Raw genomic sequence first — 22126 nt, 5'->3', positions numbered from 1 at the left:
CAGGTCAGGTGGTTGGCGCTTCGAGGGCACGTCGGGCTTCGCGTGGTGGCTCGGAGGTTGGCCAGCAGCGGCGGCGGGCGAATCAGAGCGCGAAGCGGCGCTGGGCCACTTCCCCGCGCGCTTAGAGGCCAGGCCTGTGACGTCTGGGCGCAGGCGCATCACAGCCTTCGGGCAGCTCCATTGGGCGCGTAAACTCGATATCACGCGCCTGGACTGCCAAAGTACACGCTGCGTCCACGCCGACGTTGCCGCTGCGCGCTGCCTCCGCCGCGATATCCTCTGCGCCTGCCGCAGCTGCCCACACACCCCTCCTGCACAGCCCGTCGTTGTCGTCGCGCCTCTCCCCGCCAACTTTTCTGCACGCCACAGCCATGGACGGCTCGCGGCGCCACGGCCGCCCAGAGGAGGAACTCTTCCTGGGCCCCTCGAGCAATGGCTCTCAAACGCCTACCGTCGGCCCGCTGCGTATCAGCAAGCGCGACAACGCTGCCTCGCCTCCGCCACGCGCAGGCTCCGCGGCCAGCATGAACGAAGGCCTCGCGCGCCCACCACCGGTACCCAACTTCCCTGCCCCAGCATCCACGCCTCCCACCGGCCCGCTGCCCTATCCCGACGACGATCCGCGTCCACAGCCCGGTGCTGGCCGTCGCGTCTACACGCCGCTCTCGGAGCGCGAGAGAGCGTCCAGGAACAACACGCCTGAGCAAGATGGGTACCGGCACCCGTCCGGTGGCTCCCCGCGTGCGCGGTTCGACGCAAGTGACCCTCACAGGCCCACCGTCTCGGGCTATGCCTACGCGCCGTACGTTGCGGAAGAAGGCCGCTCAGGTTCTTCTCAGGGGAGGCCTGCGGATAGGCGGCAAGGCACGCCGAAGCCACTCCCTGCTTCACCGGGCCCTGAGACTCCAGACAAGGAGGACCTGTTCCAGAAAAACCCCCAGCGCACTGGGTCGCAGCCTGCCCAAGCAGGGGCGAATCCTTATCCAGAGTACCACCAGCAATACTGGCCACCTCCGCCAACAACGTCCTCGCCGCCTCAAAACCAAGCTCTGAGAATCCCCAATCCCGCAGGCGTGAACCGTCTCAGCTCCACCGCATCCACGTCTACAACAAGAGCCCAGCGCGGCTCTCCGCCTCCGCCAGAAACACCTGCCATCGATCATGCGCCAGGCGGAGGGATAGAGGCACGTTATGCGGCAGCCGGAATTGCTGGGCCTTCGACGCTCAGCAGCATACAAGGTCAGAATGCCGCAGCCAACCAACGCCTTCAACAATACGGCGGGCAGCCACCACAGGCAAGCCCTCAACCTCAGCAAGCCCAGCAGCCGGCCCAGCGACCGTGGACTCCAACGGAACAGCCCGGTTCACAGCCTCATGGCCCTCCGACAGTATACCAAGGCCTTTCTGAGGTGAGGCCACCAGTTTCCTCCACTCCTCCAGCCGGGCACCCTGCCGTAGCATCCCCCGCACCTTCGTCCGCCGCGCAAGCTCCAGCCCAACAGGCCGTTGCACCTGGAGCAGCCGCCACGAACATTGGGCTTCGGCCTGGCGAGCAAACGCTAGAGTCGGATTTCCAGCGAATGAACGTCACCGAAGAGCCCCCACCCGCGTACTCAAGCGTGCAGCCTCAGACACCTCAAGGCTATCCGAACGAAAAGCGGCCCGCTCCTGCGAATCAACAAGCTCCTGCGCAAGTGAGCGCTGGAGGAGCGGCCACTGATCTGAATCTACAAGGACACCCCGCCTTCGCGAACCAGCAAGGCCTCCAGCCAGGAGCTGGGGCTCAGCCAGCCTCACAGCCCCCCGTGCAAATGCAGCCGCAACCAGTACAGAGTGCTGGGCCAAGCAATCTGGCACCCCTTCAGATCCACCCTTATCAACAGAACAGTTCGCCTGGACCCGGCCCAGGCCCGGCGTCGCCTCCTCCTCTTCCAGAAGGATGGATTGCACACCTGGATCCCAACTCTGGCCACTACTACTATATCCATCTTCCGACTCAATCTACCCAATGGGAGTTTCCCAAGGGCCCGACTCCTCTCAATCTCAGCGAGCCTCTGTCTCCCACGGGGACTTTTGTGAACCCTCTCACCTCGCCAGGTTTGGGGTCTTTCTCGGGAAAGCCGATGGCATCGCCTGGGTTCCCACCACAACAAGCAACGTTCCACGAGAGCATGCCTGGAATGGCAGGCTTGGCAAGCCCCACGGCTGCTGGCTTCACTGGTCCGCCCCCACAAGCCGGAGTAGACATGTACAAGATCCAACCCACAAACGGTGTCTATTTCGGACCGTACCTGCGCTACACCAACATGGACATCGAACGCGGTATCTGGCTTGGTTCTATTCTGTTAGTCACAGATGCGCCTCAACCTCCCACTATCCACATCCATCAAAGTGTGGATCTCTCCCCCAATCCGCGACAGTTGAAACCCAATCCCATCTACAGTCATCAGAGATGGGTTTTCTACAGGTACGATGTGGATCTCAAAATGGAGGAAGGCCATGCTGCCAAGTGGACGTATGCTGTGACTTCCCATTTGGGATGCACACGTTATGAATTCCTCGTTGCAGGCCGTAATGAGACGAGCTGGCGGTTCATCGCACATTCAGGCAACGATTTCGCACTCAATGTCGGTGCCAATGAGCGCCAGAAGCTCGGTGGTGTTGGCTACATGTGGAAAGACATCTTGCAGAAACACATTGAATGTGGGGGGTTCCACGTCCAGCTCGGCCTGGGCGACCAGATCTATGCGGATCGTATCTGGAAGGAAATCCCTCTGCTGAAGCAGTGGACGTCTATGAGCGGCAAGGAGAACCGCAAGAATGCACAGTGGACGGCGAAGCATGAAGAAGACGTGACGCATGCCTACTTCCACTACTACACAAGCCATTTCGATCAGCCACATCTTCGCGAAGCATTCGCGCAGATCCCGCACATCCTTGCTCTGGATGATCACGACATGTAAGTTGGTACCTGCTTCTTGCAGCCTTGGACCAGAGGTGCTGATGATGCGCAACAGCTTCGATGGCTGGGGGTCCTATCCCGAGTACATGCAGTTCTCTAACATGTTCAAGAACATCGGGAGGATTGGCATTGAGATGTACCTCTTGTTCCAGCACCACACGACTTTGGAGATCCTTCGCAACGTAAACAACGACCAGGACCTTTTCACAATCACTGGAACAGGCTGGCACTTCGTGAAGTATTTGGGGCCGTCGGTCGTGGTTGTGGGCCCAGACACCCGATCTGAGAGAAACCCGCATCAGGTTATGGCTGGCCCGACGTATCAAGGCCTCTTCCCCAAAGTAGCACTGTTGCCTCCAAGTGTTCAACATTGCATCTGGATGATTCCTGTGCCCCTGGTCTACCCGCGACTGGAATCGGTCGAGCACCTGGCCAGCACCATGGCCACCGGCAAGAAGGCCGTTACCGGCACTTTCAACATGCTTGGCAAGGTCACAAGCTCCGTCGCCGGCGTCGTCGGCGCCAAAGGGGTTGTTGGCGACGGTTTCAACTCGGTCAAGAAAGCCGTTGGCAAGTCTGGCTTGATGAGCGGCATCCTGAGTCCCTTTGGAGAGATCGACGTACTGGACGAACTCAGGGATCAATGGACCCACGAATCCAAGGTGGGTTATTCTGTCGTCGGCTCTTGCGCGCACGTGCTAACAGGCCATTTTCCAGGATCTTGAGCGGACCTACTTGATTCGCACACTCCAAGGCATCTCTCACAATAAATCTCTTCGGATGTCGTTCCTATCTGGGGACGTCAGTTGTTGCGGCGCGGGCCTCGTACACGATCCGTCTCGTCTTCAAGACCACAAGACAATGTATCAGATCATTTCCTCCAGCGTGGTCAACAGCCCCCCTTCTTCCTACGTGTTGCGGATGCTCCACAACAACAAACCTCTCTGGGTCCCTGCCAACGGCCACCGATCGACCCATAGTCCCTCCGACACCAAGGAAGAGATGATGGAGATTTTCACGCAGGATGTGAACGGCCAACCCCGAGAGCTGAAGCGATTGATGGGTCGTCGAAACTACGTGGCCTGTGTCATTTACGATCCAGAGATTGTGAATGGGACGTTCGGCCAGGCAGTCCCAGGTCAGGGCGGAGGCAAGCTGAGCATTGCGGTAGACTTCATGGTCCAGAATGAGAACCTGTACGGAGCGCCCATGAAATACGGACCGGTGATCATCCCAAGCCTGGAGTACGGCAGGTAGAGGGCGGGATCCCGGCGCTTGCTCAATTCAGGGCTGGAAGAAAGGCCATGCTGGGATAACGACGAGACGAAGCGGCGATACCACCTCTTTTTTCTTTTTCTTTTTTTGATCCCTTTTTCTCTCTGTAACCCTTTCTCTTGCCTTTCTTCCCGTTGAGCCCACATTAGCGTGCATTCGAGGTCTTGATTGGTACACATTAGCAGGTTGTGGAGACGGGGCGGCAAGCGAGTATCGTAGACGGCGTGCGAAAGGAGAAAGGCGGTTGGCATGATGGTGTTTCGGCCGCCCGTAGGCAGCGTCCTTACTAGATAGGTCTTATGAAAGCCATGACCAAGGTGGGACTCCAATTTTTCCAGCGCCCGAGACGAGCCCCTGAACGCGAGGGAAGCCCCCGCCCGCCCCCTTGTCGGCGGAAGGCCCTTCGTTGACGTGGTCGGCGGAGCAACTGGCGGGGCACGTGGCGCGCGCTCCGGGAATCCCAGCGAACTCGGCGCCGTGGGGGACATTGGCAGACATCACACCCCCATCGCTTTCTCGTTCCCCTCTGCGATGCAGGTCGGACCGGCCTCTACGGTGCCTGATATCCCCACGTCGATCCATTCTTTGCGTTCAAGCTGAAGGCAGTCCGCGACATCAAGCCGGAGGAGCTCCTGCGCGTCCCGTCCTCTTTCTTTGCCCCGCCCGCCATGGCAACGCGCAGCGCATCCGCGTCGAAAATCCCGCGCCTGCTGCGCTCAAGCATCTGGCAGAGCTCAATGCCGCGAGGCCAGGTGCGAGGGTCTCCAGCTTCTCCCGCGCTTGTCCCACAGTCGCGCAAATGCAGCTCCGCCGCCTGGGCTGGCCACCTGCACCACGGATACCGGGGACGCACGCTCCGTCTGAGTTGCGCCACGCTGCGTCAAGCACGAGGGGGCCGGGAGTGGCTCTCCACAACACCGCGGCGGGCGTTTTCGGCGACAGCTGCTCTGCCCAAGGATCACCACTTCGACACGCTCAAGTTCGTGCAACGGCTGAAGGACGAGGGCCTGACGGAGGAACAGGCGGTGGCCATGATGAAAGTCCTGAGCGACGTGATTGAGGAGAGGTGCGTCGACGGCAAGCCCATGCGAGGGCCGCCAACTTCTTGCCTTGGTGCCAGTGCCCGCTGACAAACGGCACGCGTAGCATACAAAATCTTACGCGGACCATGGTGCTCCGCGAGGACCAGGAGCGGGCCACATACACGCAGAAAGTCGACTTTGCGAAGTTGCGTTCCGAGCTGTTGACGGCCGACTCGACCGAGATGTCCTTGACGCGCGCGTCGCACGAACGACTCACCAACGAGATTGCCAAGCTGAACAGCAGGTTGCGGGACGAGATACAACGCACGCAAGCCAGTGTCCGATTGGACCTGAACCTCGAGAAAGGCCGCATCAGGGAGGAGGCCAACGTGCAGGAACTCAAGCTCAAGGAGACCGAGACCAGGATCGAGCAGGAGACGGCGGTGCTCAGGGAGAAGCTCGAAGCCGTCAAGTTCACGACTTTGCAGTGGTTGATGTGAGTCTTGCGCCTGCCACATGCTTGCGCTGGGAGTTTCCCACGGCTAACACATGGACAGGGGCGTGTGCACGGGTACGGCAGCGTTGATTCTCGGTGCCTGGAGATTGCTCATGTGAGAGCCTCTCCAGCGATGCTTTGCGGGGCTGGCGGGCACAGCATGCCGGTGCTCCGCCCTAGAGACGCTCTACCTATGCTCCGGGAAATTGCGGGCCTGCAGCGAGCAGGCGTGCTTCTCCAAGAGAAGCGCCCGCCCGGGGCCGAGTCATGGCGAACACGCACAGGTGTGGAGGGCGAAGAGGACGACGGCGCGGACGAAAGCGGAGTCTGGGAGTGGTGCAAAGGCCAGCGCTTCGGACCGCGCCAGGCAATTTCTTCTAGAAACGCTATATTGAAGATCTCCCGCACACCGAGGCGGTGGGATGCCGGCCAGGAGGGCGGCTGGAGGCGCGGCGAACACATGTAGCGTAGAGCAGCACGCGATGGCGCAGGGCGGAAATAGAAGACGGGGCGCCGCGGGTGCCGGCGCCAGCCTCAGCGCTTGCAAGTCACTCAGGGTCATGCCGGACCGCCCTGGCAGGGCCGGATCGCTGGCAGGCAGATCTCGCGGACGCTGCTGGAGCACGGCCGAGAGTGCTGCCGGGGCAGCCAGGAGAAGGCCCAAGGCGAGCAAAACAATGGGCGCGAGTGCGTCTCCTGGAGATCGTCGCGCGACACAGCCAGGAGCCGGATCACGGGGCCTGACCCTGCGCGGGCGCTGATTGGTGGCCGCGGGCTCTGCATGCGAGAGAAAAAAAAAGAGAAGACAAACAGGCGGGCCAGCGCGGCGACGGCTGCCTGGCGAAGCGGCTGCGCGGCGGCGGGACATTTTTTTTTTCTCTAGCGGTCGCATGTGCAGGTGGGCGCGTGGAGTGGGTGCGTGTGCCAGCCAGATCTTGCTGGGCCGGGCGTGGGCAGTAGCCTCCTGCGCAGAGGCGCTCGCTGCTGCGCGGGGCATTTGGAAAACGCTTGGCAAGCACTTAATCCACCGGCCCTCGTCCCGTCACTCTCTCCCCAACACCATATCGCAAACCTACACAGCCCTTCTCCCTCCTCCATCCCACCCCCAGCGTCTCCCACTGCCCGCACCACACGCCCGTCCACCGTCGAAATGGCCAACGAAGTAAGTCAGCCCCGGGCCCGCTCTCGCCGCCCCCTAATCGCGAGACCGCCGCCCGCCCCCTCTGCTGCCGTCACCTTGGCCGCCGTGAGAAGAGCCTGTGCTAACCCGCCGCCCCCGTCCAGCGTGAGAGGTACGCCGCCGCCGCGCCCGCTGGCCGCAAAGGCTTCATTCTGACCCCGCTGCAGCAAAACTTTCCTCGCCCGCCTGTGCGAGCAGGCTGAGCGCTACGATGGTACGTCACGCCGTCCCCTCCTGGCCTGCCGCTGGTCGCTGACGCTGTTGCCACATAGAGATGGTCACGTACATGAAGGTCAGTTCCCATGAGCATTGAAACTGAGTGAGCTGAGCGGCTGACGCAGACAACAGGAAGTTGCAAAGGTACGCCCTCCATCGCCGCGCTGGCAAAGGTCATTGAGGAAAACACGTGGTTAACGCAGCAGCTGTCGCAGCTCGGCGGTGAGCTCACCGTGGATGAGCGCAACCTTCTGTCCGTCGCCTACAAGAACGTCGTCGGTACCCGCCGTGCGTCGTGGCGCATAATCTCGTCGATCGAGCAGAAGGAGGAGTCGAAGGGCTCCGACAAGCACGTCGGCACCATCCGCGACTACCGCCAGAAGATTGAGACCGAGCTCGAGAAGGTCTGCCAGGACGTGCTCGACGTGCTCGATGACTCCCTGATCCCCAAGGCCGAGTCCGGCGAGTCCAAGGTCTTCTACCACAAGATGTACGTCACCCGCCGCGCCCGGGCGCGCGTCTGCGCGCCGCTGCAGCCCGGCGCCCCGGCCGCCATTGAGGCAGTCTGCTGATTCGTCCGGCTCAACAGGAAGGGTGACTACCACCGCTACCTCGCCGAGTTCGCTTCGGGCGAGAAGCGCAAGGTTGCCGCCACGGCCGCGCACGAGGCCTACAAGGTTTGTCCGCTCCGTGCCGTCGCCATCGAAACGGGCCACAGCTGATTGAAAATTGCAGACGGCCACGGACGTTGCCCAGACGGAGCTCACGCCCACGCACCCCATCCGCCTTGGTCTTGCGCTCAACTTCTCCGTCTTCTACTACGAGATCCTCAACTCACCCGACCGTGCGTGCCACCTGGCCAAGCAGGCTTTCGATGACGCCATTGCCGAGCTCGACTCGTTGTCCGAGGAGTCTTACCGCGACAGCACCCTCATCATGCAGCTCCTCCGCGACAACCTCACCCTCTGGACCTCGTCGGACGGCAACGAGCCCGAGCCTGCGTCCGAGGCGCCCAAGGCCGACGACAAGCCGGCTGAAGAGGCACCCAAGGCGGCTGAGCCGGCCGAGGAGGCTGCTCCTGCGTCTTAAGCGGGGGGCGAATCCGGTGCGCGCAACAAGGCATCTGGTACTTCTGCCGCGGCCTGATCTCCACCGCTCATCTTGCAAGACGCGGTCTTTGTTCGAGGGAACTGGAGCAAACGGGTCGGGGGCAGCAAGGGTGGCGTCTAGTTGTCTGAGGATCGAATCATCATGGAAAGCGAAGAGTTACGTGCTTGGTTCGGCTTCGGAACGGTGATCCTTTGATTGTCTTGTTTTCCCTTTTCCCTTTTCCATGCCTCTGCTCTCTTTGAATCATCCTCCGAGTACACTAGCGATGCGTGATTCCTTAGGGATGGTGTATCCCCGATTACCAATGATATCGACACGTCTCCTCAGGTCACTCATGCCATGTGGTGAGAATAGGGGTCGACGCTCAGACCCGAAGAGTTAGATGATGGGCGAGGCGCCTTCTCCGCACCGATGACGGCACCGCCCCGGGCTCGTGTACTGTGCAGGCAGCGCACTCGCATGGCGAGACGGGTCATGTGTGCACCGGAGGACGCGCTCCCTCGCGCAAGCAGCTCGCAACAACGGCCGTACGTGGCGTGCTTTCATTCATGGATACGGCGCCGGCGCGCGAGGAGGGCGGTGCTTCGCAAGCGCGGACAGGCGCGGGCGTGCAGGACGTGGGCGTCCTATCGGAGCGGCGTGGGCATGTGTCGGGCGTGTGGTGCAGCAGCGTTCGTTGTGCGGGCTGGCCGCGTGCCGCCAGCCGCAATCGCGGCGTTTGCTGCTGGCCAACGCCGACCGCTAAACCTCTTCGGGGCAGCAGCTCTGGAAATTTTGGATCGCAGTTGGCCCTCTGTGCCTCGGACACCCCCAGAGCACGCAGCAGCCATGGCAAACGAGCCGGCCCAGGTGCGCATCCAGCTCACCACCCGCCATGCGGACATCGCCATCCCCCAGAACCCCGGCGAGCTTCTGGTCTCGACCTGTGAGCCCCAGCCCTGCCCGCGCCGCAAACCCCGCTGACCTTTCCGCGCGCCAGCCCTCCGCCGCTATGCCCTCTCGACCCTCGTGAACGACCTGCTCGACACGCCGCGGCCCGTTCCCTTTGAGTTCCTCGTCAACGGTCAATTCCTGCGCGCCTCGATAGACGACTTCCTGACTGCGAACGGCATCTCCGCCGAGGCCACTCTCACCGTCGAGTACGTGCGCGCTCTGGTGCCACCGGTGCATGTCGCCTCCTTGGAGCACGACGACTGGGTCTCTGACGTGGATGTTCTGTCGAGGCATTCGCATGCCGCGCAGTGGAGCAACCGGACGGTGCCCGAGGGCCAGGAAAGAATACTGTCGGCCTGCTACGACGGCCTGCTGCGCGTTTGGAATCCTTCAACCTCGCAAGTCGTAGCCACCTCGCCAGCGGCGGGCGGTCACACCTCCTATGCCACCTCTGCGAAGTTCCTTTCCTCCACAAGCCTCGTCTCAGCAGGCGCTGACCGAACACTGCGCGTTTGGAAATACAGCGAAGCCCCGGGCGATTCTCTAGCCTCCTCGTCTTTGACCCCGACTCTAGAGCTGTACGGCCACAAGGCCAGCGTCGACAGCGTTGCTGTCCACGCGCCCTCTTCCCGCATCCTTTCTGCTTCCGCCGATGGCAGTGCGGGCGTCTGGAGCACAACACCCGCCGACGCTCCCGCTGCTCCTACGAATCTGCTGCCCAACGCCTCGACCCATTCCAGCAAACGCCGTAAAGTGGCTTCGAAAGAGTCGCAACAAGCACCCGGCAAGCCTGCCGCTCAACGTGGCCCTCTTCAGATGCTCAATGGACACACCGCCCCCGTCTCTGCTGCCATCTTCGCGCCCACCGATCCGACTGTCGCATACACAACCTCTTGGGACCACACTCTGCGCACCTGGGACCTGCCCACCGGAACATCCGTCGACACCCGCACGACTGCGCAGTCTCTGCTCAGCTTGTGCGCTCTTCCTGAGCTGCGCTTGCTGGCAGCTGGGACCAGCGCGCGCCACATCACCCTCTTTGATCCGCGTGTTGATGCCCGTTCTGTCGCAGTATTGACACTTCGTGGTCACTCCAATGCCGTGGTCGCGCTATCTCCGCGACCCGGAGACTCATATGGTCTGGTGAGCGGCAGTCATGATGGGACATGCAGGATATGGGATGTGAGAAGTGTAAGTGCGGGTGTCAAGACTGATGGTGACGCGGGTGGTGGTCGGATCGGCGAGTCCCTATACCGAATCACACGCGAGAGCGTTGAAGGAGACAGTGAAAGAAGGGCAGGCGGGGATGGCGTCAAGGTGTTTGGCATCGCTTGGAACCAGGACGTAGGTATTGTGAGTGCCGGCGAAGACAAGAGGGTGCAAATCAACCGTGGTGAGGACATAGCCGGCCATGAAGATGCCTAGGCTCAGCTGTAGACTTTGTCGGGAATCGGATGTACATTGACGGCGTTCAAAGAGGCGTGGTCGATATATTTCATTTGTCTTTTTGGGCAACCTAGGTTTCGTGTAGTACGGGGTTCGTTCGTGCCCGTATGTGCAGGGGGGAAAAAAAAATTGGCGCACGTGGCTATCTATGGCGTGCGGAAGTGGTGGTGTGGGTAGCCATTTTGAATGTCTATTTGAAGCGGTTGAGGTATACGTTCAGGTTAAATAACGCTCGAGAAACGGGCCATACCAGGGATAATAGTCCTAAGGGGGGAAGGAGGAGAAAAAAAAAAAGTAATGAAAATAGAAATAAGACGGAAATGCGTATTTTACGGCACCCATCTAGATATAGAGTTGTTGGAGCACGATCAGTCACCAGGATGATCGTTGCAGTACCTTTTGCCAGTCAACTGGCGGAGGGTTGGCCGTATGGCTGTGTGGTATCGGCTGAAACCTAACACTACTAGCACTGTCATCGCAGCATCTACCTATGAAGATTCCGCTGACTAGTAGGTGGGTCAATTTGTTTCATCACCCAGTTTGTCACGGATGTCGACGGGCCGGCTGTTCTGGATAACTGTCCAGTTAACTGTTGAAAAAAATCCTACAACGTTCCCGGAGTGGCCCAGTGTCCCTCTTAGCAAATCACACAGAGCCTAACGAAGACACCAGTCTGTGCAGAGGTTTAGAATCAAGTTGTCCTACATTCTCTCCTACAATACTATCCTCGGGTATAATCTTCTTCGTATCTCCACCTTGCCGAACGTTTGCTATTCGGGTCCTTCCCACATAAAGTTCAACAAGCAGCGGCAGATCCAGACATGGACAGGGTCGTTGGAACCTATCAGTCTGTTTGTAGTGCCCACGACAGAAAAAAGAACCTGTGCCCGGCTAGTGACTTGAGGGGTCCGATGTCATACCCAGGCCCTCTCTGCCTCAGCAGATGGTGTGATCCACGGCCTCCTTCCCCATTGACGCACTCGTCGTAGATTGATGTTCGTTATTGGTTTTCTTGTTATGGAAAGAGAAGACCCTCAAACCAGGTGGCTGGGGAGCAAGAAGTTGGCAATGCCCTCCTTGACGGCGTACTCGTGTTCGCAATTTGCGCACACCAGCTTGCCGGACGCTATCGTGGTCTCGAGAAGCAGGTTATGCAGGTCCTTTAGCATCTGATTCGGCCCCTCCACTCCTTCAGCCGCGTCTGCTGTCGCAATGCCGAGTGCTTCGGGCTCAGGCGCCCTCTCGGGGAGGCTGGGGAGACCGAGCTGCTCGTTCCCGAGGATCAGCACAAGCACCGCAGTATCGTCCGTCGACGGGGAATGTCATGCATACCTCCGAGGCAAGGGTTCGTAGGGCGTCCCACTCCAAGCGTGGTAGGATGTTGCGGATGAAGGGTGGATTAAGATCGGTCTCGACGACTTCGAGCTCGGCGTCGCGCGGGTGGAGGGGGAATGCGGCCGGGCTAGACTTGCAGGCCTTGCGCGCGCAGGTCAGGAAGTTTAGGGTGAGTAGCTTCATGCTGTTTCTAGTTCGTTGCTGGGAAGGCTGCTGAGGGTCCGGCGTGGGAGGTATGCGGGTTATCGTGGGTCTGGAGAGGCAAGGTTGGAGGAGGAGGATTGGAGTGAAGGTGATCGGCGGAGGTGCCTAGGGAAATTTTTGGCCGGCCGCCGCGCCGCGAGTCAGCGCGCGTCGAAAATAAGCTTATCTCCCCACAACGCACTAGGGCTTGCTCGGACGTGCATGCGGCTCGGTCATCCGTAAAAGCATTTTTTTTTTTTTGCATCTGCGGATCCGGCATGATGCTGCCTTCGACCATAAATCATCAACTAGGTGGCTCTTCTCAAGCAAACTCCAAAGATGGTCTTGTTCCACCCGCCACAGCCAAGGGTATTTTCCTCATTTCCCACACCAATACACCAATCCTCAAACGCCAAAGACATGCCCCGCAAAACCATGTAGAATTGGAGGTACCAGCCGGGTCGACCAAATCAATCGAAGTGCATCTCGAGGACGTCCCCATCTTCAAAATCCTCCAGCTCCGCCATTGTGTCGTGTGGATCCAACCGCTCACCATCGAACAGTAGATAAGGCCGCTTGCTAGCAGGAACCTTCAACCTATTGATTGAAGACGTTGCCAGCTTCTCAAATGAGGTTTCCTGCGATGACCGATGAGTACCTTCTCAAATCAACACGGGTTCCGGGCTCAATGGGGCATACCGGACCGCATGTGAACTTGGCATCGCCAAAATCTTTCGTCCTGATTATTATCTTCGTCCGCTTTGGCTCCGGCTCTGCCGCTACTTCAGACTCTGGCTCAGGTTCACGTTGCCGCTGCGCCTCCTTTGCATCCTCGTTGAAAATGTACAACGTCACGGCCTCAACAGTGACCTTGCTGTCGTTTTCGTCCCAGTCGAGACTGTCTTTCATGCGCACGCGGCCGAAAGCATCAGCATACAGGCCCAAGCTCCTGCACGTCGCAACGTCAAAAAGCCTTCGGCCTTTGAACGTGAAGAATATCGAGTCTGTCATCTCCTGGTCGAATCCTTGTCGCTTGCACCAGGCCTGCCTCACCTCTTGTAGACGTTGTGAGAGCTTCCGGGTGACTATGAGCGGTTTAGTGTCGGGGATTCTTGACGTGACGAGTATCTGCACTGGCGGATCCGGCACAGGGGTGAGCTGCGACGTGCCGCAATTCGTCGCCGCTCCTGGGCTCGGCCTACACCGGTTTCCTGGCTCGATGGGAGACGATCCATGTGCCGTATTTCGATGCCGTGCGAGTATTTTCTCGCGCCGTGCCTCCCGTATGATCTCCCGGATTTCGGGGTCGGACTCGTCCATCTCCTCATCGGAGCCCGTCAGAGCAGTGTGGGTGGCTAGCGTAGACGCTGTTCCGGCCGGCAGTGGGGCATCGTCGTCTGAGTCGGTATCGCCAAGGTCAACCACCACAGTCGGACTGGGTTTGGCTTCGCGTGCTCGGGCGACAGCTTCATAGCGCGCCGAGAGGGAGTGAGCGTCAACCTTGGGCGGCCGAGGTGAGGAACACGGTGACAAGGTCTGCTCGGCCGACATGCTACTTCGGTCGGTCAGCGGGTAGTTTCACGGGTGGCTGGCGGTGGGCTTCACCTCTCGCCCGCATCCTCGTCGGGGCGATGCTCATGGTGAGCCGTCCTGCGGCGCTTGCCGTGCCTGGCGGCCTCCTCCAGCTCTCTCTTCCGCGCGCTTTCTTCCTGCTCTTGCAGCTTCTTGGCCCTAACGCGCTCGCGCTCTTCCATGATGGCGGAGAATGTCTGCTTGGAGCCATCGAACATGGCCGTTGGATCGTCATCGTCGGCGGGGTCAGCCTTCTGCTTCCACGAGGGTTTCTTGAAGAAGGATCGCTTCTGCCTTGGTGGCGCAGGGCCGGCGGCCGGGGCACTGTCAGCCATCGCTACGCCGTCGGAGGCTGCACTTGCGAGGGCCGTGAGGGCCGTTGAGGGATGTTGCGAAAGATGATGGTGAGGATGAGGATGCGGCAGAGCTGTCGGCGATTGCGCGCGGCGAAACGCCGATGGCGCGCGCGGTCCCGTGAGCTTCGCGTCTGCCCCGGACCTACCTACATGGACACTTGCCCACCTGCATCATCCCTCCTCACAGACCTTGAACCCCAACGGAACCACCATGGAAAACGGCGCCACCGACGCAAAAGACCCTTCCGGTTTTCTCAGCGAGATCATCGGCGCCCCGGTCACCGTCAAGCTGAACTCTGGCGTCGTCTACAAGGGTATGTCTGCTGGCTCTGGCCCCATTCATCCAGGCTGACGCCACAGGCAGGCGAGCTCCAGTCCGTCGATGGCTACATGAACATCGCTCTGGAGCAGACCAAGGAGTATGTTGACGGCAAGCTGAGGAGGAACTACGGCGACGCCTTTGTAAGAGGCAACAACGGTTCGTTTCGTCGCCATTCTGGACCCCCTGCTTCGCCCATGCTTACCTGGCGCAGTCATGTACATTTCGGCCGATCATTGAGAGGGAGGTCTTGAAGAACGGGTATTGCAAAAAGGAAAGCGGCGCTTCGTCCTCGGAGCTGCACGCCAAGGCACTTTTCGCACACCAGTCAATCGCTCACTCCCGCGGCTGCCCTGTCTCCCGTGCTTCTAGCATGGCGTTTCTCGGACAGCCTGCGCCGGCCTTGTGCTGGTTCGACGGGAAGTAAGAATAGAGCGCGGGGCGAGAGCTTTGGGCTGCTTCTCTCAGACTCTTTCCTGATTGAACCGTGTTCCAGTCGCTTGCGAATCGCCGTTCGCACGCAGGCGCAAGCATAGGAAAGCAGATAATGCCATGCCTTTAGGGTTTCTAGCGATTCATACCATGCATGTTCGTCAGTGTGCTCACCAAGGCTTTGTTCGCTCGGACTAGCCGCTTGCTATATCGCATGCTTGACAGAACGTGGCATTGTCCACAAGGGCGCTGATCTGTAACGGACAGTGATCACTGCGGAAGACGTGCATGAGGGTCTGGTGTCGATCTTAGCAGCATCACGCGCGATTACTCGTCCTATGCTACTTCCCTCCATTCCGCGAGAATCATCAGCCACAGGAAACCGTCGGAGCACCCATGCGCATCGATTCAGCTACCAGGCTCCTCTTCGAGCGACATAGTGGGTGACGAAGGAGTTGGCCTACGGCGATCATTTGTGTGGGCATTGGAAGACGATATCTGGACGTAGATGTAGGTCTAAACAATCTTTCTCCATGGGCACTTGCAGAAGATCTCCGGATACAGATGCGAGTATTCAAACTGTGCAAGTGCATGCAGCTATGGGACTCTACCACCCATGTGGGATAGATGTAAGCGGGTCAATTTCTTTCGTCGCCCGCTGTGGTGATACCGCCAATGCCACAGGTTCCGTCTCAATGCTCTTCGTCCGAGCTGTGTTTGCTCCGTGGAGTAATGCTACTACATGTGCGCCACGCCGCTTGCGCCGGCGGCTGGTTTCATGCTCCCCAGCCTCGAAAGCGATGGCTCAAGTCAAATGCGTACGCTGAGGGGAATAGGAGGGCCATGGTGGATGTTTCGGTTGTTGGAGTATCCAGAGCATGGGGCGGGGAAGGACAGCAAGTAGCCGATGCCGTCGCTATCATTGGTCTCGGATCGTTCGTAGGATGCGGGACATGTTTGTGGTACAACGGCTGAACCCAACGAGCACACCCTTCCAATCCGTCACAGCATGTACGGTGACGGTGAAGGCGACGCCCCTCCCCGCTCCCTAGCACCGATGGACCCAAGGTACCGGCAACCGTTCTCGGCTGCCACGCCGTTTCCAGCGCTTTGGGACTTCACTTCTGTGCCATGTGCTGCTGCCAAGAGCTGGTGCAGAGAGTGTCGCGACATGTCATGTGCTCTGCTCCTCGTTTGGTTACAATACGCTTGTGCGAGCGTCATGAGCAGATGTGCATGATAACCCCTCGTCCTCTACCCCTTGCACTGATAGTCTAGCCATGCTAAAGCCTGCACAAAGCGGGAAACCGCGTCTTGACATAAGGCCAATTGTGCCCGTAGCATGAGGGTCGTGTGATTGATGGTCATGGACAGGTTGCTTGGTAGGCTGTGCCACCGGATCTTTTAGTACTAGAACACCGAGTGAATCTAACGCACGAGCACAAGTCACTGGTGCATGGTCTCGATGGAGGATCGCCCTGTAAACGCGCTGCCGTGCTGCGCAGGGCTGGATCAACACGAGTTGTTCTCCTACCGAACGCCGCAGAGAAAAGGCTACTAGGCGGCTCTTTGGCACAGCATGATGACTTGCAGTAGTCGGCCGAGGCCCCCGACGAATGCGGAGAATCCGGTTCGACATGGAGTCGACGACAGCCGCAACTGCTGCCATTGGCAGTGGGCGTGGCACAGAGAGCATGCTGTAGACCCACACGAGACGTTCTAGTCCCAGGACGGCAGAGCTGAGCAGGGGTTTCCGTGAGCAGTGCGGAAGCTTTTGCCAATGCGTTCAGGAAGACCAGGAGCAAGGCTTCAGACGAGGAGCGTGGGATGGGGTGCAGGATACGCCGGGGGCTGTGGTGTAGTCTGCTTCTACCAGCTGCCACGTCCATGCAAACGCTGGCCCATTCGAGACAAGCCCGCACTGGGAGACAGGACGGTATCACAGAGGCGGGACTCTGGTTCCGTAGAGGGTTGATCAGGTTCTGGCCGGCACTTTTCCACGCTATGGCCTGGGGATCTGCAACCAAGGCCCGAGCCGCATCGTGCAGGTCGGGATGGGAATCCAGCAAGGCAGGCCATGAAGCAGGCGGGCGGGCGGCGAGCGGGCGGCGAGCGGGCGGCGAGCGGTGCCAAGCCAGCGCGGCGTCGACGACGCGGCTTCGAGGATAATACCTACAAGAGGGCGGCGGGAGTGCGCATCAGCGCATCAGCGCATCAGCGCGACAGCAGCCAAACAGCGAGACAGCGGGCGGCGAGAGCGTGGGCGGCGAGACAGCAGGCATGCGGTGAGATGTGGAGAGGGGGCCCGGCACAGGCCGGACGAAAACGGGGGGGCAATGGGAGAGAGGAAAGAGGTTGACAATTTCCGGGGAGGCTCGTCGGGCAGGAGGCTGGGAGGCGCTGGGTGGTGGGCGGGCGGGCGCAAGCGAGCTGTGCGGTGCTGGCGGTGCTGGCGGTGCTGGTTGCGCGCTGTCAGGCGGCCGTTCGCAGAAAAGCGGGCGGTGCTGAATCGCAGCGTGGCCGCACGCCGGCCCCTGGGCGCTCGGGTGCAACGCTGCCCGCTCGCGGCGGCGCTCGTATGCGGCGGCGGGCAGCGAAGTCGGTGGCGCCTGCGGCCGGCTGCAACGCGCGACGAGTGGCCGGGCGGGTGCTTGGATCGACGGCGGCCGCTGCACATCCACCGCTAGGCCGCGATCTGACTTCTAATAATGAACGGCTGAATGATCCCTGGCGCAGGCCGCTTTATGCTCCTCGTTCCCTGGGCTGCTTACCTAGCGCTGCCGGCCTCGTATTAGGGTACATGACGCCGGCGCACTCCTGACCCGGCACTGCGACACCTGCGAGTCCTCTCCAACGCCCTCCGCATCCGTCTGTCGTCGTCTCTCGTTCAGGGCCTGTTGCTCATTCGCCTCCCAGACGCGTCCAGGTAAGCCCCTCGCTGCCCTGCCCGGCGCCAGTTGCCGCACCCCAGCCCACAACAACAGCCCGCCTCACTCGCTCCACCCTCCCGACCAGCACCTCAACACCTGCCCGCGACCCTCTGCCGTTGCCCCAGGCCCCAGCCTGCCAGCGTCGCCCCGTCGCCCCGTCGCCCCGTCGCCCTGTCGCCCGCCTCCCTGACTGCTGCTGTCTCTGCCGGCCGCACCGCCGTCTGAGCCTGTCCCAGCGCCCGGGCCCGCGCCGCACGCCTCCTCTCGTTCCGCTGCACGTTCGCCGCGATTGGGCCGCTGCACCGTGCCGCGAGCCTCTACCTCTCGAATCTCGCTGCTAACCCGCGCCTCGTCCGCAGAACCTCGACGCCATTCGTTTTTCCCGCCAGCAGCAGTCCCTCGCCGCCGCCGCCGAGCCACGTTGGGAAGCTCGCATACGTCACCCTGCTTCCGACATAGATCTCTCTGCCGCTCGATCGATGTGCCTGTGAGCAGTCTGAACGGGTCGCATCTCTTCGGCTGGGGTTCGCTGCCGCTGTTGGCCGGTCCATTCACCCACATAGTACACTCTCGCTCGCATTCACCATGCCGAACTTCATGCCCAAGGCTTTCACGCGCAGAAAATCTTCGGGAAACGCGCTGGAGGATTTTGACAAGCCCGGGGAGCCGTCTTTCCGGGTCATGCCTCGGACAGACCTCCCGAAAACAGCCACAACCGGCGAGCTGAGCTTGGGTGTCAGGCGTGCCTTCAACCCGCGCCCGGTGAGCTCGCCCTTGGGGCACATGCAGCCTGCTCAGCCTGCACAGCACCTGCGGCAGAACTCGTACGACGAGAGCCCGTACGCCGGCCCCGGTAACAGGTAAGCAGTTGCGTCGTTGGTGCTTGCCGCTCTGCCTGACCGTACACTAGGGGAAGCAACGGCAGCAGTGCCGCCAACTCCAGTGCCTCGCGGTTCTACGACACGGGCTCATCTGCGCGTCACAGCTCGACCTCCACCCTGCCCTCTTCCGCCGAGTTCGACAACGACGATCTTTTTACCAAAAAGGTCCCCGTCCCAAGCGAAGCCCGTGACCGCACCTCGTCCTTCACGAGCATAACTGGCCGTTTTGCGTTTCACCGGAAGTCAGGAAAGGTCGCCGGGTCGCCCACTATCAAGAATGATTCGGAGGATGTACACTCTGGTCGGGATCGAGCTATGACCGCAAGCAGTTATGCGAGCACGGCCCATCCTCCTAAGCTCGAGAACTTGCCAGCAACGGATTTTGGCAACGACTTTGGAGATCTTTTCACCAGTTTTGCCTCCCAGCAGCGGAAGAGCGCTATCCTCGAAGAGTCGCCCCTCCCGCTGCCCCCTCCGCTCGCCATGAGATCCGTGAGTGAGACATTGCCTCGTGTTTGGTATTTATTAACTGTTATGATTAGGAGTCCGAGCCCGCGCTACCTCCGCCTCCCAAAACCTTTGCGTCGTCCAGACCCACCCAGCCTCCATCTCCCATCCGCGTTGACAGGACTAAAGACGTCAACGGGTCTCCGTACTCGTGGGACAGCCGCGACTCGAATGATAGGCTGATGGCGTCTCCTGTTGCCGCTCATTCCCCCTACAACGAAAGGGTTCCCCCGGTACCTCGTCACTCCGTCCCACTGTCGGCCAGCCCACCACCGCTTCAGGTCCGCACTCATTCCAACCCGGTCTCGGAGCGTAAGTCTGTCCGCAACGGAGCCATGAAGGCTCCTTCGCTGCCCGTGGAGGATGAAGATGCCAAAATGGTCCGAGAGTCTTTCCGGGCTAGTCGCGATGCCAAGGAGCTGGAGGGGGCCCAGACTCGCCAAAACGGGTCTTCCGAATCCTCCGTGAAAACACCGTCTTTCTCTTCAGCGCACTCGAGCATTCAGTCCCAACACCAAGCGCAGCCTGTCACGGCTGCATCTTCCCCGGACTCGATGGCTGAGGCAACACCCCGTGCCAAGGGTGTCAGCACGGCCAATGAGGAGTCGCGCCCCTTGTTCAGCAAGACGCCCCCCACCCCACTGACGACCAGGCCGGGCGTCCGCTTCGAATCACAGAAGCCTGCGCGCATGACTCAGGCCGAATTCGCTGTTCTACAGCGTCAGCATCAGAAAGACCCCTTGAGTGATGACGAGTCTGACGTGTCTGATGAATACATTGATGACGACCAGGAAGAGGAGGAACGCAAGAAGATCGAGGAGATGCGCAAGATCCGCCATCAGCAGCAAGAGAAAATGAGCGCGCATCGGGAGATGATGAAGAAGACCGTTGGTGGCATGAATCAGTCTCTCGGTGGCCGTCCTGTCAGCATGGAGAGGCCTGGCATGAACAGGGCTAGCATGAGCACGTCGGAGCTTCTCGGAAACCGAGCTTCGTACTTCGATGGCAATGAGGACGAGGATGAGACCGACGACATTCCCCTGGGCATCCTGAAAGAGCACAAATTCCCCAAACTCGGCAACCGCCTGTCGCACCATAGTTCGTTGACGAATCTTCGCTCGGCTTCTGCACAGGGTATGCGCCCCGGCTCAGCTGCTGGCTCCATCATGGGGGGTCCTACGAACCTTCCACCATTTGCGCGTGGCCTTCCAGCGGACCTTCCCTCAGAGCCTTACCTCGGCGCCAACTTGGTCCAGCAGCCTATGCGGGAGTCCATTGGTTACGGGGCCATGGGCCCCGCTTCCGTGTATGAAGGTTCGGCCGGTGGCAACGCGCAGCCTACGTTGGTCAACATGATCGCAGATGCTGAGCAGGCGAAGGAGGCTCGTCGCGGCGGCGCCACGAAAATCTTCGGCACTACCGCCACATACGGACAACGGTTGCCTCAACCAGGACAGATGGGCCAGGGCATGGGCCAGGGCATGGGAATGCTTGGGCTTGGAATGGGTATGCCTCAAGCGCAGCCGCAACAGATGTTCATGCCGCAACAGCAGCAGCAGCAGCAGCTGAGCATGAACATGCAGCAGATGCAGATGCAGCAGATGCAGGCAATGGCTCAGCTTCAACAGCAGATGCAGATGATGCTACAGCAACAGCAAATGGGTATCCACCAGGGTGTGCCGCAGATGGGCATGCAACCCGTGATGCAGCAAGGCATGATGGGCCAAAACAACTTTGGGGCTCTTCTAGGCCAGCGTCCGATGTCCATGGCCAGCGCGCAGGGGCTTGGCCAGCAGCGTACGAGGAGTATGGTAAACCCGCCTTCGATGAGCTTCGGTGGGCTGCAGCAGCAGTTCGGCAGCCATCTAACACCTGGCTACGCGCCGTCTCTTGCGCCATCTGAGCGCAGCAACGTAGGCAAGTCTGCCCGCTACAGGCCCGTTACTCAGCCGATTCATGACGGTAGCTCCACAGTCATGTCTCAGTCGACCGTTCAGCCCGGCCAGCCGGATGCGAACCGCTTGACGATCCGGGTCAAGGCGAAGTCGCCCAAGTCGCAGACAGGCGGAGCGAACGAGGACGACGACGAGGGCTGGGGCTCGCCGAAGAAGAAGTGGTCGGCGAAGAAACGGTCACAGTCGGACAACCAGCTCTCTGACTTCATTCCGGCCTTCGAGTGAGCACCACGGCATAACCCGATTGACGAGACGAAGCCACGACTTTTCCCTCCTTATCCGGTGCACGATTTTCTCACGCTGCGAAAGTTGTTACTTGAGCCACAGTTTGGGCTACTGCGTTTTGAAGCATTGAATTGCGTCTCGTTGTCTCGCATCGCATTGGAGACCCTGATACCACCTCATTTGCGTCTCATTTGCCTTGGCGGTCTCCAAAGTCATCCGCGATCTTCTCTTTCTATTTCGTTTTCACGTTTCGCGTGTTTTCGTCCGTTTTTCTCCCTCGATTCTGCACGGCTGGGTGGCCGATAATCGCGTATTCTGGCATTTTGGGCGGCACACCAAAAACACAAAACAATGTTTCGCGGCACGTCGAGCATTTTCCTAATTTGCATACATTTGCTGGGCTCAGGCAGATGCAAAGTGCGTCTGCGGCATTTCCGAGCGGTAGAAGTCATCTGTTCCGTTCTCAGCTCTGTTGCTCCATTTCTCTTCTTGTATAGACAAGCATTCCGACTTTGGACAGGCGGGGGTTTATAATGGGAGAGGGCAGAGCGGGTAGTCCGGGGCTTTGGAGCATGTGATGGCAGCGGGGGTTCCGGTGTTGGTGGGGTAGGGCGGCGGGGAATCGAACAGGAGTTTTGGCGGGAGCCTTGAGGTGCAAGGCAAGGGGCTGTACGTAATCAGTGGAGTCATCAATGGGAGAAATCGAAGGTTTGGGTTGACAGCAGCATGTGAAGGCGGCGGCGGACGAGGCCAGCAGGTTGCCAGCCACGCCGCCACAGCCGCGAGGGGGT

The 22126-nt window shown here is 60.1% G+C and overlaps 8 protein-coding genes across 8 annotated transcripts; 6 read left to right on the top strand and 2 right to left on the bottom strand.

The window, feature by feature from the left end:
- Window positions 1-371: 371 nt before the first annotated feature.
- BKCO1_5200014 (ww domain protein) lies at window positions 372-4219 on the top strand (the record flags this gene model as incomplete). Its single annotated transcript, XM_020277026.1, has 3 exons — window positions 372-2959; window positions 3018-3624; window positions 3680-4219. The coding sequence occupies 3 exons, from the start codon at window positions 372-374 to the stop codon at window positions 4217-4219; spliced, it is 3735 nt and encodes a 1244-aa protein (XP_020127331.1).
- Window positions 4220-4905: 686 nt separating this feature from the next.
- Window positions 4906-5874, top strand: BKCO1_5200013 (uncharacterized protein; the record flags this gene model as incomplete). Its single annotated transcript, XM_020277025.1, has 3 exons — window positions 4906-5303; window positions 5384-5755; window positions 5817-5874. The coding sequence occupies 3 exons, from the start codon at window positions 4906-4908 to the stop codon at window positions 5872-5874; spliced, it is 828 nt and encodes a 275-aa protein (XP_020127356.1).
- A 1031-nt stretch (window positions 5875-6905) lies between these two features.
- Window positions 6906-8240, top strand: BKCO1_5200012 (14-3-3 protein; the record flags this gene model as incomplete). The annotated part of the gene is made up of 7 exons (XM_020277024.1): window positions 6906-6917; window positions 7040-7047; window positions 7103-7149; window positions 7208-7227; window positions 7277-7641; window positions 7741-7828; window positions 7887-8240. 7 exons carry the CDS (start codon window positions 6906-6908, stop codon window positions 8238-8240), a joined length of 894 nt encoding a protein of 297 aa, XP_020127380.1.
- An 849-nt stretch (window positions 8241-9089) lies between these two features.
- Window positions 9090-10619, top strand: BKCO1_5200011 (microtubule associated protein; the record flags this gene model as incomplete). Its single annotated transcript, XM_020277023.1, has 2 exons — window positions 9090-9186; window positions 9241-10619. The coding sequence occupies 2 exons, from the start codon at window positions 9090-9092 to the stop codon at window positions 10617-10619; spliced, it is 1476 nt and encodes a 491-aa protein (XP_020127316.1).
- Window positions 10620-11674: 1055 nt separating this feature from the next.
- BKCO1_5200010 (trm112p-domain-containing protein) lies at window positions 11675-12158 on the bottom strand (the record flags this gene model as incomplete). The annotated part of the gene is made up of 2 exons (XM_020277022.1): window positions 11675-11905; window positions 11973-12158. The coding sequence occupies 2 exons, from the start codon at window positions 12156-12158 to the stop codon at window positions 11675-11677; spliced, it is 417 nt and encodes a 138-aa protein (XP_020127317.1).
- Window positions 12159-12628: 470 nt separating this feature from the next.
- BKCO1_520009 (small ubiquitin-related modifier sumo) lies at window positions 12629-14065 on the bottom strand (the record flags this gene model as incomplete). The annotated part of the gene is made up of 3 exons (XM_020277109.1): window positions 12629-12796; window positions 12858-13710; window positions 13764-14065. 3 exons carry the CDS (start codon window positions 14063-14065, stop codon window positions 12629-12631), a joined length of 1323 nt encoding a protein of 440 aa, XP_020127336.1.
- A 232-nt stretch (window positions 14066-14297) lies between these two features.
- BKCO1_520008 (lsm domain-containing protein) lies at window positions 14298-14645 on the top strand (the record flags this gene model as incomplete). Its single annotated transcript, XM_020277098.1, has 3 exons — window positions 14298-14400; window positions 14451-14564; window positions 14620-14645. 3 exons carry the CDS (start codon window positions 14298-14300, stop codon window positions 14643-14645), a joined length of 243 nt encoding a protein of 80 aa, XP_020127337.1.
- Window positions 14646-18352: 3707 nt separating this feature from the next.
- On the top strand, window positions 18353-21335 carry BKCO1_520007 (uncharacterized protein; the record flags this gene model as incomplete). Its single annotated transcript, XM_020277087.1, has 3 exons — window positions 18353-18627; window positions 18678-19140; window positions 19191-21335. 3 exons carry the CDS (start codon window positions 18353-18355, stop codon window positions 21333-21335), a joined length of 2883 nt encoding a protein of 960 aa, XP_020127381.1.
- Between the last annotated feature and the right edge of the window lie 791 nt (window positions 21336-22126).

Source organism: Diplodia corticola (assembly GCF_001883845.1).
Source record: "Diplodia corticola strain CBS 112549 chromosome Unknown scaffold52, whole genome shotgun sequence".
Classification (NCBI taxonomy): Eukaryota; Fungi; Ascomycota; class Dothideomycetes; order Botryosphaeriales; family Botryosphaeriaceae; genus Diplodia; species Diplodia corticola.
Note: the sequence above shows the minus strand (reverse complement) of the source record. Positions and strands in the feature narration are given on the sequence as shown.